Below are 15,809 nucleotides of genomic sequence, written 5' to 3' on the forward strand. Positions count from 1 at the left end.
CATAGAATTAGATATATTTGAAATTTTAATTGAGCCGAATTTTAAAAAGTTCAAAGTTTATATATGAATTGATTAAAAATATTAGTATCAATTAAAAGTTAAAATAAAAATATAATTAATGTATTTATAGACAATTAATTTTAATAAAAATTACTCCCTCTGTCCCACTCCAATAGACTCACTTCTTTTGGGCATGGTGATTAAGAAAACTTACTTTTTAGTAGTAAAGTGATGTGGTTCTCTCTAATTAAGCATAATTTTTTTACCCAAAAAAAATAAGTCTATTAGAATGAGACATTTCAAAAAAAAAAAATGATCCTATTGAAGTGAGACGGAGAGAGTAAAATAATGGTGAAGCAAAATTAAAATATAGTAATCACTTCAAACATGAACCGCGAGGGACAACGACCAGCGATCGGTTAAGAAACTGCCACGTAAGTCCCGCCATGTCACATAACCAAAATACCAATAATACCCTCGGCTTTCACATGCTTCGGTAAAAAAACATTGAATAATTTATTATTCTACGTACTATACTTTTTTTTTTTCTCTCGATCAACGGAATAAGATTTATAATAAATTATCACTTTAATTATTTAATACTAAATGAAATCGCAAGGACATCCAAAGTTATCTAAGGATATATACGTAACTACAGCCTGAAAGTGCATTTTTTTGTGGTTCTAACAACAAAAAAAAAGTGCCTTTTTGTCTCCAAAGTCGGTCAATTAAAGAGTTATAAATTCATTAAAACTTCGCCCTTTGTTTGTTCTTTATTTTTCTTCCACATTCTGTAATTTCACTGAGAGTTTTGAAAATGGCGCCGCAGACGAGGGGCTCTTCGTTCCCGAAAATCGTGATTGAGAGAGACTCCGACACCGAAGAAAGTTCAGAAGAAGAGCTAGAACAAGACGAAGACGAAGAAGATGTTGACGATGAAGTCCAGAACCACGCCGGAGAGGGGTCGGATGAAGATCAAGTAGAGGAGAAGGATGAGGCGTCGACGTCGACGAAGAGGAAAAAAGACCTCATCACTCTCAAGAGAGTCTGCAAAGTAAATCGTTTTTTTTCCCTCCTGATGGAATGTGCGGTTTAGAATGTATACAACGTGTGTTTGTGCGTGATTGTGTTTATGGATAGTGGAACATGCGGTTATTGGATATGTGTGTATGTGTGTGCAGTATTTGGTTTTTCGCTGTGTGTGTCTGCGAAATGTATGAGAAATTGTTTGTTGTGTTATTGTTTAGGTGTGTAAGAAGCCGGGTCATGTAGCCGGGTTTCAGGGCGCCACTTACATTGACTGCCCTATGAAGCCATGTTTCCTTTGCAAAATGCCTGGTAATTGATGTTGGTGTGTTTGCTGTTTTGAAATTGTTTTCGTTTTCATACCATGGTGCCATGAGATAAAATAAGGGGCATTCTCCCCATTGGTTTTTGAATTGAAGGGCATACCACGATGACATGCCCGCACAGAGTGGCTACTGAGTTTGGGGTTTCGCCTGCACCCTTGAAGACCTCTCATAGTTCGTTGAAGTATCTTTTCGAGCGCCAACTTAGGTGTCGTGTGCCTGCGGTAATGTCTCTCAGCATGTTCTTTGAATATTTAGAATTGGCTTGTCTTTGTGACCATTATTTCTTCTTCTGATTTATCGCTAGGGCTACATTGTTATATAGATTCTTAACAATATCTTGAGGTTTGAACATCCATTACTTGTTGTTTTGTTATCAATGTCTGGAGGTTTGAAAGTTTCCGATTTGGTTGGACTTTTGAGTTTTGAATGTACAAGGGTGTTGTTGGTGATAGTTTACACCATGGTTCGATTGTACTCATCTTTGTATTGTGAAATAGTAGAATTGTTATTATGACCGGTCTAGCTGGATCTTATTGGCTGGTTTGTGGTAGACGCGTGGATGGTCCCAAGGCATTTTCTTATTGCATGCAAGAATTTATGAGAGAATTCTTGTGAAACATATAGAAATCTAAGATCACATATTTTTCATATGTTTTGTAGGTCTAGTAGAGCCTAGAAATTTGTGTGATATAGTACTATTTAGTTTTTCTCATAGTACTATTCATTTGAAGCACCTAATGTGTTTGGTTGCTCTCTTCTAATTATGAAGGTTGTTTCACATGACAATTTATGGCTTGCATGTTCTCAAATATTATTTATTACTTTGCTCTGAACAGATGAAGCCAGCATTTGTGATTCCAAATAAAGTGAACTGTGCAGTAATTAGATATCATAGCAGGCGTGTTACATGTTTGGAGTTCCACCCGTCAAAAAACAACGTTCTTATATCTGGTGACAAGGTTAGCCCTTCTTCTCTCAACTCTATGGCTCTCAATTTTAAGTACATTTATTTGAATAACTGAGTAATATAGTTATTCTTTCTGTGGTTGTGGTATAGAAAGGACAGCTTGGAGTTTGGGATTATGGGAAGGTGCACGAGAGGATAGTATATGGAAACATACATAGCTGCATATTGAATAACATGAAGTGAGTTATGCTGGTTTCATTTGATTTTCGTAATTGGCCAATGACATTTGTGCATGAACAATATCATGACTAGATGGTTGACTATCACATTGTACAGGTTTAATCCGTTAAATGATGGAACAGTTTATGGTGCCTCTTCAGATGGAACAGTCAGCAGCACTGATTTAGAAACTGGAATTTCGTTGTCATTGGTCAACCTCAATCCTAGTGGGTGGCAGGTATCTCCAGATCGTGTGTTAAAACAAATAAAATTGACATCTAGTGTCTGGTGTTAAAATGTTATCTTGTATATAACTCCCTTGTCATCTTTACTGATGGTCTTTCTAGTTCGCCTACATTCATCTCATCCTAATTATCCTCCTTGCTACCCCTATTGGTGTCAAGTTTCTCCTTCTTTGAGTTACAAAGGTTTGGTTGTATTTAAATGGTTAGTGATTTCAGTATGTTGTCCACATCTGTGCCATCTAGAATTGGTTTTAACTTCATATTCAACTTACCTCCTATCTCAGCTGAAGGCAATTTTGATTGCTCTGGGGCCTTTATATTTTAATATTTTATACAGAGAATGCTGTCCAACAGCTGGAAATGTTTTTAAAGAAGATAAACACCAATTTTACACCAGAAACCTATACAAGAAAAGAAACTAGCTAAAGTGATGATTCTTGTGTTGCTCTTTGCTTTATTGATTCGTGAGGTTTAGTTCTTTGGCTACTGTCATTATATACATGACATGCTTATGGGATCTAATTAAATTGGTTGTTGTGATTTTCCTTTAGGGACCTAGCAGTTGGAGGATGCTCTATGGTCTTGATATGAACTCTGACAAAGGAATTTTGCTTGCTGCAGATAATTTTGGGCTTCTCTATATGTGCGTATTTCCTGTACATTGAGCTCTTTGCGGATGTATTTTGTGAAATTTTTGGCTAAAAAAATGAGAAAAGAAAAAATATGCTAACTCACTCCCAATGTTACATTGTAACTAGCATCACTTCTATAGTTCTATTGCAACATTCTCACATATAGTTTCATTCTTGCTGGTGAATATTAAAGTTTCTTAATACGGTCATAAACATGCCATCTTTTTCTTATCTTTTTTAAGTTATCTGTTGTTTGATTTTAGCTTTATCTGCAAACTTTTCATTTTGATATATATGTAACATCATCCAGCTGTCCTACCCCAGCCATAAGCATGCCCAAAACCATGGACGATTTGATAATTCGCATGAATGTGTGTAATATTTCTTTGGCAAGTTGCGAATTACTGTGGATTTACTGTTTTAAATGCATATACAGGATCAATGGACAATTTGATAGAATGCATGAATGTGTGCAATATTTCTTTGGCAAGTTATGAATTACTGTGGATTTACTGTTTTAAATGCATATACAGGATTGATGCGCGCTCTAACAAAGTGACAGGAAAGCCTATATTGATTCACAAGAAAAAAAGCAAAGTTACTGGTTTACACTGTCATCCTCTCCAACCAGATCTCCTTTTAAGTTGTGGCAACGATCACTTCGTAAGCTTCTCTAGCAAAGTTTTTGTTTGTTTTATCCACTCTTTGTATTTCTATGACAAACAAATAGACCGATTTTCCTCCTTGACGAGTGATGACTACATTTGCTTGATTTGATGTTAATGTCATTTTTTTTGTACAAAATGTCCGTGCAATATCCTTTTTAAGTAGGGTGAAAATGGTATCTACCTATTTTGAAAGACAAAACATAATTAAAAAATACTCACTTTTTACAAAATATATAAACTATACATATTCAGACTTTTTTTCACTTATGTCGAGCATGAGCACATTTTCCATTAATGCTCGACTATTGATGCTCTATTGTTCGACTTGTAATGATTGAGGATTAGTGCTGTTACCATGAATACTCGTGCTTGACTTGCACTGATTGAGCATATCGAGTAAAGTTTGTGATTCAAGTAATATAGAACAACAGCGAGATGAGTCTTCGAATATATTAAGTAAGGGCAACTTTGTCATTTCACACTAAAATAGGTAGTTTTTATAATTGTCTTTTATAGTGGATATTTTTGTCTTCTGGTTTTGAAAGTGGGTGAAAACTACCATTAACCCTAATATTACTATATCTAATTTCTTCATGTGGACTCTTACATAGTCTATATTTACTTCAGGCTCGCATATGGGACATTCGACGACTTGAAGATGGTTCTTCTATTTATAATCTTCAACACAAGCGTGTTGTGAATTCAGCCTATTTTTCCCCGCAAAGTGGTAGCAAAATACTTACCACGTCACAGGACAACAGGATTCGTGTATGGGATTCCATCTTCGGAGATTTGGACTCTCCAAGCCGAGAGATTGTGCACAGTCAAGATTTCAACCGACACTTGACTCCGTTCCGAGCTGAATGGGATCCAAAGGTGACAAATACATTCCCTACAGCTTGATAGTCTAAATATTCCCTGACTATCGTGTAATCCAATTATATATGATCAAATGCGAAAACTGTTCTTTTACACAGGATTTCTCAGAGTCCCTCGTTGTTGTTGGGCGTTACATAAGTGAAAACTTCAATGGAGTAGCCTTACATCCCATAGATTTCATAGACATCACTAATGGTCAGTTAGTCGCTGAGGTGATGGATCCTAATATAACGACAATCACTCCTGTAAATAAGCTACATCCACGCGACGATGTCTTGGCATCTGGTAGTTCCAGGTTTGTATGTCTGTTCCATCTTTGCTACAGTACTTCTATGCCCAGTATCATTTGTTTCGTCTCTGCTCCTTGGCTGATCATGCTGCATTCTGATTTTGGTCGCGCCAGGTCCATCTTCATCTGGAAGCCACAAGAAAATGCTGAGCAAGAGCGTGGATGGGATGTTAATCGTCGGATCATTTTATGCGGAAAGGGTGAAAAATCACGGAAAGGGAAGCTCGATGATGACAGTGGAGATGACGATATGTTCGACTCCAAGAGCTCGAAGAGCAAGAAAATTCACGTAAAATATAAGTTACATGGTGGTAAGAGGAAATGTTGATTTTTGGGTAGGGTCTGGGGGAAGTGGCAATACAAATATTTTGTGTACAAAATAGGGTAACGTAGTGATTAGAGGAGTTAAATGGACAGGACCAGCCCGGTTAATGTGAGAAATTGGCAGGTCTGATGCATCGAGCTCATATTTTTGCGCCTATAAAAACATTGTCCAAGTCCCTCTAAAAACCCAGTTGCGCCATGTTTAACAGTTCTAGTAATATTTGTGTTTCTACTTATATCATGCATATAAAACTTTTTTATTTTCGTTTGTTCTGTAAGAAAATATCATGTCTATTTTAAAATATGATTACGTTATCTCACTTTATTAGAACTTATGTTGTTCTTTAAGTGATATATTTTTATGGGGCAGATAGAGTAATACTTTAGTTTTAGTCTTTCTTATGTGAAATGGTTGGAGTTGGAGTAATTTGATACTTTGTGCTCTACTTTTAAAATCACATTTTCAATTTGAAAGCGGGTGAAAGGAGAATACTGAAGGAGAAAATTAAATGAAGTTTAATTGGGTCGGTTCGTGTAGTGCCATGCTTGCTCAAAAAATTAACTTTTCGTGAACCCAACCCATCCAAAATTTGAGTTGGGTCGGGTCGGGATGGCCTGTTAGAGCGGGTCATACAAATATTAGTGGCGGTCTCAAGTTTATTAAAGGGTAAATATCACTTTAAACCTCAAACTATTTCCGCACTATCAATTATACCCTGAACTATTGAAAATAATTTTTTTAACCTTCAACTATTAAGTTTGTATCACTTATACCCCGTGTCCATTTTCCGGCGCCGAAAAACTGACGTGGCTCGCCGGATCGCCAGAGTGTATTTTAATAATTTAACTATTCTCAAAAAAAAAAAACATCAATAAATGTGTATATCACCAGGCGAAGAGGACAATTGAGTCTTCTCATCATTTCAAAATTCGCGGTCTGTTAGCCTTCTACACCTATGTCTACGTGTAACTTTTCTCCGTCCTTTCCTAGTAACGTTGTAAAAAATCAGTTGAGATTCAATGTACCACACTTTATATCTCACTTTGTATCCTATTTTTAATTTTATTTATTTTTTTATATATTTTTTCTTCAATTTCAACTTTGTATGCTTTAGTTTAATTTTGTGATTATTAATTAGGATTTATTCCATCAATTTAGAGTATATAATTATTTTTTATCATTAATTTCACTTTTATTAGCTAATAATAGGTTGATAAATTCAAAGTCATGGTATATACTTTTTTAAAAAATTAATTTTTTGCTATAAAAATTAAATATAATTCATAGTATTATAATAAATCTCATTTTTATAAAAAATGTTTTTAAAATAATGGATATAAACTCACACACCCACACATGCACTTTCACACTCACAAGATCTGCGTAATTCAGTCGTCGTGATGCAGAAGATTTTCCGGATCGACCGAACAACCAATTCACTTCTCGATCATCGCTAGCTTCATGCGTTCTGAACTCTTCTTCAACTCATGATATATACGCGTGTATACATCGTATTGTAATCTACAATAATTCTCAGCTTAATTACGAATGCTTTGATTCGAGAATGGCGGCGTCGAATGGAAGCGAGTATTTCGAGCTCGATATCGAGTTTGAGGCGGACAGCTCGTTTCCTCGGCCATCTAATGCTGAGTCGGTGGCCGGGGACGAGGCGGAGCTGCGACGGGCGGCGATCGAGCGGCTTCCGTCACAGAGACGTTCGAGTTTAGCTTCACTGACGCGGACACCGGAGGAGCCCGACGGCGTCGGAGAGAGCACCGACACCTTCGATGTTCGGAAGCTCGATCGGTCCAATCGCGAACTTCTTGTTAGGAGAGCGCTCGACACCACCGATCAGGACAATTTCAAACTACTTTATGGCATCAAAGAGCGCCTCGATAGGTGACGAATTATCTACAACATCGACATGCACAAAATTAATTACGTAGTGATTTGATTGGTTTTTAGTTTTTGATGAACTGCTGTGAGCTTGTGACTGAGAAAAGTAATCAACTTACTCTTTGTGATGGGTGCTTAATTTATTCTATTTGATTCATTTTTTTTTTAGATGCTATTTGATTCAACTTACTTTTTTAATTTAGAGTCGGTTTGGAAATTCCGAAAATTGAAGTCCGATTTGAGAACCTACAGATCTCTGCCAATGTACAAATAGGTTCCAGAGCCCTTCCTACTTTGGTGAATTATACTCGCGATAAGCTTGAGGTTAGAAATTTCAATCAATTCGGTCTTCTTCGTCTAATTGTTATATTTAGTGAAATATTTACGATTTGAATTTTTCATTGAACTCTCTCTGTGTGGAGTTGTTTGCATTTTGCTCGCAGAAGAACATCTATCCAACTTGTACATGTGTATGCTTGTGTTTGCATTGTTATGGATGGAATGTTTAAATAATAGTAAAACATTACACGAGAAGCTATGTTCCATTAGTGATATGTATGGAATAATGTCATCAATTTTTTTGTGGTATGTACTTAGTATTGGAATACAAGATGAAATATCTTCTACAATTCAGTGACATTTTTGTTTAGTGCAGCATCTACTCACTAAACTGCGAATATGCAAACCAGAGAGACATAAACTTACCATCCTGAAGAACATCAGCGGTGTTATACAACCAGGAAGGTGAGCATTACCAGTTCTCTTGCACAATTTGGCCATTTTAATCTATGAGAGAATAGATCTACTTCAAATTTTACTCTGAAAAATAATATCCGTGTATCTCATTTGTTATTTCATTATATTGTCTATTTATTGAAAAGGGATTTATGAGTTTCATTGTAAAAGATGTTTTAAATGTCTTTTTCTCCATCAGATGTATGAAAATTCAGCCTGCCCTATGTTTTTTCACCTCAGTGATGACTTGATGTAGGGTTCACTTGATTGGAGGAATGCAATGTGTATGCTTACATTTCAGGCTATATTTTATATGAGTTTTTATTAATTATAAACAAAAAACAAAAACATGACTATAATATATCGGCGCAACCTAGTAAAATAGGAAATTGGCAATGTATACTTTTTGGTATATAGCATTAACAGCTGCTTATGCTTCTTGTCTTTTTTTTAGGATGACACTGCTTTTGGGCCCTCCAGGTTCTGGAAAATCTACCTTACTTATGGCTCTAGCTGGGAAACTTCAGGGTGGCCTTAAGGTAAGTATAAGCCGGTGTATTTATCTTTTAACTAGTCTCATGAAAGCAGCCGGACTCAACAAAAGTGGCGGTTAGGCACAAATATACTCTACTTGTGTTGTTGCATGTGTAGTCGTTCATGTATTTGTCTTAGTAAAGCTTTCAATTAAGTTATTTTCAATTGTGGAATAATAGAACTCATGAGAGCCTAGATAAAACTGATGTGACAATGCCTCAAAGTATACACATCCTGCTTTTTTCCTCCTAGACACGACTATACGACTGCCTTGCCTAACTTAATATACTCTGTAATTGTATCTGAAAGCCATTGAAGGGATTCACCTATAACACTTTATTTAGATTCTTTTTGTATTTTCTTTTGAATAGAAAATTGAACTTGTATAAGAATTTTGAAGCAAGTCTTTTGGTTACAGAAAAGTGGCACTATCACATACAATGGTCATAAGTTCGATGATTTCTTTGTTCAAAGGGCTTCCGCTTATATAAGCCAGACAGATAGTCACATTGCGGAACTAACTGTAAGAGAAACACTAGACTTTGCTGCTAGTTGCCAAGGTTCAAGTGAAGGTTTTTCAGGTGTGATTCAGTTAGTTTTTTCAACTTTTTCTAGTGCAATTTTCTTTTTCCATGTCTACGCTGAACATCTAGACTTTTCATCAAGTGGGATTGAGTGGAATTGGTTAGAATGTTCCATTCGTACATTTCTAAATTCCATTGCTCGACAGGATATATGAAGGATCTCACGCTGCTCGAGGAGGAAAAAAATATTCGTCCCCGCCCAGAGATAGATGCTTATATGAAGGTGACTTTTCAAAATGCTCGATAGTAGAAACTGTTACTCTCTCCCATGTTATTTATTCTTTAAGATAGCTGATTAACAAATTACTCAGGCATCATCCCTTGGTGGTGAAAAACACAGTGTGTCAACTGATTACATCCTCAAAATTCTTGGCTTAGATGTATGTTCGGATATTCTTGTTGGTAATGACATGCTCAGGGGTGTTTCTGGTGGACAAAAAAAGAGAGTTACGACCGGTGAGATCTCTCTCATGTGCATGACAGTATGTTGAGAGATATTGTTATAGCCAAAACAAACCATATCTCAACAACAATGAATCAAGCTTGCATTTCCCATTCTCATCAATACATTAATCTCTGCCTGCTTTACACAGGAGAGATGGTGGTTGGGCCACGGAAAACACTTTTTATGGATGAAATATCAACAGGACTAGATAGCTCTACAACATTCCAAATTGTCAAATGTACAAGGAATTTTGTTCATTTTATGGAAGGAACAGTACTGATGGCTCTTCTTCAGCCAGCGCCAGAGACTTTCGAGCTTTTTGATGATCTCATACTACTCTCTGAAGGATACCTTGTATATCAGGGACCACGTGAAGAAGTTATAGACTTTTTTCAGTCACTTGGTTTTCTGTTACCTCCTCGTAAGAGTATTGCTGATTTTTTGCAAGAGGTAAACTCTTCCGATTGTCTCTGGTAACTGATTTTTATAGAGATTTCACGTTTACCATATTTATCCAGGTAACATCAACAAAGGATCAGGCCCAGTACTGGGGTGATCGTTCTAAACCATATGAGTTTATTCCGGTTTCAAAAATTGCTGAAGAGTTTAGGAATTCGAAATATGGCCAAAACGTGGCGTCTTTCCTCTCCCATCCATATGACATATCTAAAAATCACCCTTCAACTCTGCCCAAAGCAAAGTATGCCGTACCAAGAATGGAGCTCTTTAAAGCATGTTTTTTCAGAGAGTTACTTCTGATAAACAGACATCGTGCCCTATACATCTTCAGAACATGCCAGGTATTTCTTAATTAGTTTTCTTCAAGTTTTCTGATTTCTGGATTGGTAATTTATTTAACGAATCTTTACAGGTTGCTTTTGTAGGACTCGTGACATGTACAATGTTTCTTCGAACGAGACTACATCCTACTGACGTGAAAAATGGCGAGCTTTATCTTTCATGCCTATTCTTCGGCCTAGTGCATATAATGTTCAATGGATTTTCTGAGCTGCCACTTATGATTTTTAGACTTCCAGTGTTCTACAAGCAGAGAGATAATCTTTTCCATCCTGCATGGGCATGGTCTCTACCGAGCTTCATACTTCGCCTGCCTTACTCTGTGATTGAAGCTACAGTATGGTCTTGCATAGTATATTATGCTGTAGGATTTACTCCTGAAGCTGGAAGGTTTGTCATGTAGACTTTTTGTATTTCATATGACTATAAATTCAATTTCCAAAGCTCATCGTGTCATCTTATTTGTTTCAGGTTTTTGCGTTATATGTTTGTACTCTTTTCTGTGCACCAAATGGCATTGGGACTCTTCAGGACAATGGCTGTGCTGGCAAGAGATATCATCATTGCTAATACTTTTGGGTCAGCTGCATTATTGATATTCTTTTTGTTAGGTGGATTTATTCTACCAAAGGGTAAGCATTGTTTGTCATCATAAACATTTACCTGGTTGTTTTATACTTGGTAACGTCCTTCTATCTCAGGGATGATTAAACCATGGTGGTTGTGGGCATTCTGGGTGTCTCCACTGTCCTACGGGCAGCAAGCAATTTCAGTTAACGAGTTTATTGCTAAAAGATGGATGGAGGTAAGATCTTGCAATGATTTGATCAGTGGCAGAGTCCAAATAGATAATGATGTTAATTTTTCTTGCTTGATGATAATTCTTTTGTTTGTATTTATTGAACTTGATATCACAGAGGTCAGCTGGAAACACCACTCTTGGAAATATGATTCTGCAGATTCATAGTTTACCCAGTAATGGTTATTGGTATTGGCTTGGAGTAGCTGCTTTACTAGGATATACTTTGTTTTTCAACATTACAGTGACAGCAGCACTTTCCTTTCTCAATCGTAAGTTACCCGACACTTCTGATATCCATTGAGGTTCTAAACTAGGCAAGTGTAGGACAAGTAAACTAAGTTTGAGTTGTCAAAAAATATGCAGAGTTGCATCTATGATTTCCTCAAGGCACATCATTGGCTAACTTTCAGGAGAGTTGGTCCAATTGAAAGAGAGATCTAGACAGAGTCCATCTTTTTCTCATACATGTTTTTGAAACAAAAGTTCAGCCATTTGAATTTAACATCTCTTCTTGGTTCTTACAGCTATTCAAAAATCACAGACAATTATCCCCCCGGAAGAACATTCATCTACCCGTGGTACATTAGTAAAGCTCATTTGATCTACTAAGCTATGCATTAACCTTAAAAAGTGTGCTAACTTATCATTAAAACTGTCTTTTGGTATGTCAAGCTGAAAAGGGCAGACCTAATACGACATCAGGCATTGATGGAATAGAAAAGAAAGGAATGATTCTACCATTTAAACCATTAACCTTAACGTTCCATAATGTCAACTACTTTGTTGATATGCCCAAGGTACTTCTTTAAGAAACCTCATCCAATAGCCACTACACTTCTACTTGCAAATCATGATTAAACTAAATTTGCATCTGAGTTTCTAGGAGATGAGTTCACAAGGTGTAACGGAGACAAGATTGCAACTCTTGTCGAATGTCAGTGGAGTATTCTCACCTGGAGTTCTGGCAGCATTAATGGGATCAAGTGGAGCAGGGAAGACAACGTTAATGGATGTTCTTGCTGGTAGGAAGACTGGCGGGTATATAGAAGGAGATGTTAGAATCTCTGGTTACCTCAAGGAACAAAGCACTTTTGCCAGAATATCAGGATATGTTGAACAAAGCGATATACATTCACCTCAGGTCACAGTTATGGAGTCTCTATGGTTTTCTTCAGTTCTTCGGCTTCCAAAGGAAGTGAATAAAAGACAAAGAGAAGTGAGATGCTGCTTAAGATTCTTGTACATTTTTATCCCCTTTCTTTTTTTATATTGTAATGTAAGTCTTCTTTCAGGATTTTGTTGAAGAGGTAATGCAGTTAGTGGAGCTGGACTCCCTAAGGCATGCTTTGGTAGGATTGCCGGGGAGTACAGGTTTATCCACGGAACAAAGAAAACGTCTGACAATTGCAGTGGAGCTTGTTTCTAATCCGTCGATAATCTTTATGGACGAACCTACATCTGGCCTTGATGCAAGAGCAGCAGCTATTGTCATGCGGACAGTTCGAAATACTGTTGATACTGGGAGAACTGTGGTTTGCACGATACATCAACCGAGTATTGAGATATTTGAAGCATTCGATGAGGTTTCTAGTTCAAGTAATTAATAAATCTAAACTCACTTTATCACATGCTAAACTGACTGATGGTAATGAATACTGCAGCTGCTTCTTATGAAGCGAGGGGGGAGAATGATATACGGTGGCAAGCTTGGTGAGAAATCACAAACCATGATAAACTATTTTCAGGTAAAAAAAACTTTGTCTATTATCATGAGAACTTGATCTTGAGTATTTCTTTTTGTGTCTGCCAAGTATTTCTGAGAGCCAATTGTATCCTAAGGATTCTGTTTTCTGATAGTGGTGGCTCCATTTTTGGAAATTCATCCTAGCTAGTATTTCAGTTACAGCAGTCTTATCATTTGCACGGAACTTTTAAGACAGGATATGCGTTCCGTGTAACCGGGCAAGCCTAGCATCAAACTAATAAATCAACAGAAAAATCATAGATTTTAACAAATGGATAGATTGTATCCATCATGAACTGGAGTCTTATTATAGAAACTTCCTAATTCATTTTTCTGTTGGTATTGTGCATCGTTATAACTTCTTTCTTTTACTTCTCAGGGAATAAGTGGAGTTCCTTCGATACCTGATGGTTGCAACCCGGCAACTTGGATGCTTGAGATAAGCTCACCTACTGTTGAAGAGAGGATTCATCAAGACTTTGCTGTCATTTATCAAAACTCACAGCAGTATCGGTAGTGTTTTTCTCTGGATATATTGTCGTGCCACATTTATGCTTTCCATTAGCTTCAATTTTTGTTTCAACTCTCTGGATTTAACAAAAGTTCTCATGACTTTTGATATAGGGATGTTGAAGCTTCGATCCAGAGTCTCAGTCTTCCACCTGAAAACTCGGAACCTCTGAAATTTAATTCAACATATTCCAAAGACGTATTTTCTCAATTCAGAATATGCCTCTCGAAGCAAAACCTTGTCTACTGGAGGAGTCCTGCATATAATGCAGTGCGAATGTTCTTTACAACACTAAGTGCTATTATTATCGGCACTGTATTCTGGGATGTCGGTTCAAAAAGGTGAACATAGTGAAATGCAGTGCGGCAGACTGTTAATCAATGTGAAAAATGTTAAAGAATCGCATGCATGCTTATTTCCTAGGCATAAGAGCAAAGAGGGTGTCCATCTCTTTTACTATGTGCTAGGTCAGTCTAAGAATCATAGAAATCGTACAAGACTCCATTCTATTCTAATAGTTCTGTAAATGTTTTGCAGAGACTCAAGTCAAAACTTGATGGTTGTGATGGGCGCTCTTTATGCTTCTGTTATGTTTCTTGGGATTAACAATTCATCTTCCGTACAACCAGTAGTCTCTATTGAGAGGACAGTTTTTTACAGAGAGAGAGCTGCTGGAATGTACTCTCCATTTCCTTTCGCATTTGCCCAGGTTCAATTCTCTCATAAGTCATACCTAGTTTTACTCGGCAATAATGCGATTCAGCTTCTCAATAAATTATCATGTTTAGGAAATCTTTTATCAGTAGATAAAACTTTGAGGGACTACTTTTGGCCAAATTTCAGGTGTAGAATCACATTCAAAATGATAGAATTCGATCACCCTCGTAACTTTGTAGGGGGACATTGATTAGGAATATGTTAAACTAGCTTTCTTAGGTATACTGTGAGAATAATGTGAAAAAAAAAAACTTTTCCAATTATGTTAAGTTTATGGTAATTTGTACTTACAATCTATCTCAAATGCAGGGCATTGTGGAGATTCCATACATTCTAGCACAAACTATAGTCTATGGAATCATTACATACTTCATGATAAACTTCGAGAGGACAGCAGGTAAAAAACCTTTTCTATATACTTCTGTCTGTAATACTAGGAAAAAAAAAAGAAAAAAAACTGGTATTCTTCCAATACTTATATTCATGTGGCGCAGGCAAATTTTTCATGTACCTCCTTTTCATGTTCCTAACCTTCACATACTTCACCTTCTACGGTATGATGGTTGTTGGACTTACTCCCAACCAGAGCTTTGCTTCAGTCGTCGCCTCCTTGTTTTACTCACTGTGGAATCTCCTCTCCGGCTTCCTCGTCCCAAAACCAGTAAGGGGACGTTTACCTTATATGATAGATTAGATTGACGATACATTTCCATTCATGCCATATTAGCAAATACACAGCTCCAGTAGCATGCAAAAATCACTTCATTTAAGCTCTCTCTCTCCTAATATTATTGATGTCAGAACATTCCTGGGTGGTGGATATGGTTCTACTACATCTGCCCTATAGCGTGGACGTTACGTGGCATAATCACATCCCAACTAGGCGACGTAGAGACAACAATCAGAGGGCAGGATTTTGAAGGCAGTGTGAAAGACTTCATCAATGTGCATTATGGTTATGATTCAGGGATGCTTGGAGTATCAGTTGCTGTGCTTGTTGCATTCAGCCTCCTATTTTTCGGAGTTTTCGCCATTTCTGTTAAAGTTCTCAACTTCCAGAGAAGATGATTCAAGGGTGGCTGCTGCTGACTCTACTACTATATATTACAGGGATCCCTTCATCAAAACTGGTGAACTACTGCTAGCTCCTTTACTACTGCTCATACAAATATGCAATATTGTCTCTCTATGTCTGATTTTGTCAAATATATAACCTTTGATATGCTTGTGAGCGAAATTGAAATGCTAGAGGTTAGTATCACTATAAGAAGATCAGATGAAATGCCAACCTCTTGTTCCATTATCATTATAGCACTGCACTTATGTGATAAACTTATTATTATTTTTTATTGGTTTTTTTTAGTGTTAGTGTGTGTGGATAATTGTGATGTTTGGTTGTGTGAAGAATATGTTTTTAAATATATAACATGCTACATGATTGTGTAGGTTTTAAGAGGGTGTAGAATTAAATAATTACGAATTCTTTTGTAATCTATAACTTATCTATATAAATACTACTATAAAAAG

General features: G+C 36.8%; 2 protein-coding genes across 2 annotated transcripts; both read left to right on the forward strand.

The window, feature by feature from the left end:
• Nucleotides 1-692: 692 nt before the first annotated feature.
• LOC130992028 (protein DAMAGED DNA-BINDING 2) lies at nucleotides 693-5,817 on the forward strand. Its single transcript, XM_057916487.1, has 11 exons — nucleotides 693-1,054; nucleotides 1,248-1,338; nucleotides 1,446-1,573; nucleotides 2,189-2,311; nucleotides 2,410-2,498; nucleotides 2,596-2,716; nucleotides 3,275-3,366; nucleotides 3,889-4,018; nucleotides 4,651-4,899; nucleotides 5,001-5,197; nucleotides 5,306-5,817. Exons 1-11 carry the CDS (start codon nucleotides 818-820, stop codon nucleotides 5,517-5,519), a joined length of 1,671 nt encoding a protein of 556 aa, XP_057772470.1. The 5' UTR covers nucleotides 693-817; the 3' UTR covers nucleotides 5,520-5,817.
• A 1,052-nt stretch (nucleotides 5,818-6,869) lies between these two features.
• Nucleotides 6,870-15,585, forward strand: LOC130992027 (ABC transporter G family member 31). The gene is made up of 24 exons (XM_057916486.1): nucleotides 6,870-7,415; nucleotides 7,616-7,736; nucleotides 8,068-8,156; nucleotides 8,602-8,686; nucleotides 9,100-9,262; nucleotides 9,412-9,488; nucleotides 9,577-9,721; nucleotides 9,859-10,160; nucleotides 10,229-10,510; nucleotides 10,582-10,898; nucleotides 10,980-11,140; nucleotides 11,210-11,313; nucleotides 11,426-11,579; nucleotides 11,835-11,888; nucleotides 11,983-12,107; nucleotides 12,194-12,526; nucleotides 12,603-12,893; nucleotides 12,972-13,055; nucleotides 13,434-13,567; nucleotides 13,679-13,906; nucleotides 14,103-14,274; nucleotides 14,592-14,679; nucleotides 14,777-14,943; nucleotides 15,084-15,585. Exons 1-24 carry the CDS (start codon nucleotides 7,081-7,083, stop codon nucleotides 15,348-15,350), a joined length of 4,278 nt encoding a protein of 1,425 aa, XP_057772469.1. The 5' UTR covers nucleotides 6,870-7,080; the 3' UTR covers nucleotides 15,351-15,585.
• The last annotated feature ends 224 nt before the right edge of the window (nucleotides 15,586-15,809 follow it).

The sequence above is a fragment of the Salvia miltiorrhiza genome, chromosome 7, assembly GCF_028751815.1.
Source record: "Salvia miltiorrhiza cultivar Shanhuang (shh) chromosome 7, IMPLAD_Smil_shh, whole genome shotgun sequence".
Lineage (NCBI taxonomy): Eukaryota > Viridiplantae > Streptophyta > Magnoliopsida > Lamiales > Lamiaceae > Salvia > Salvia miltiorrhiza.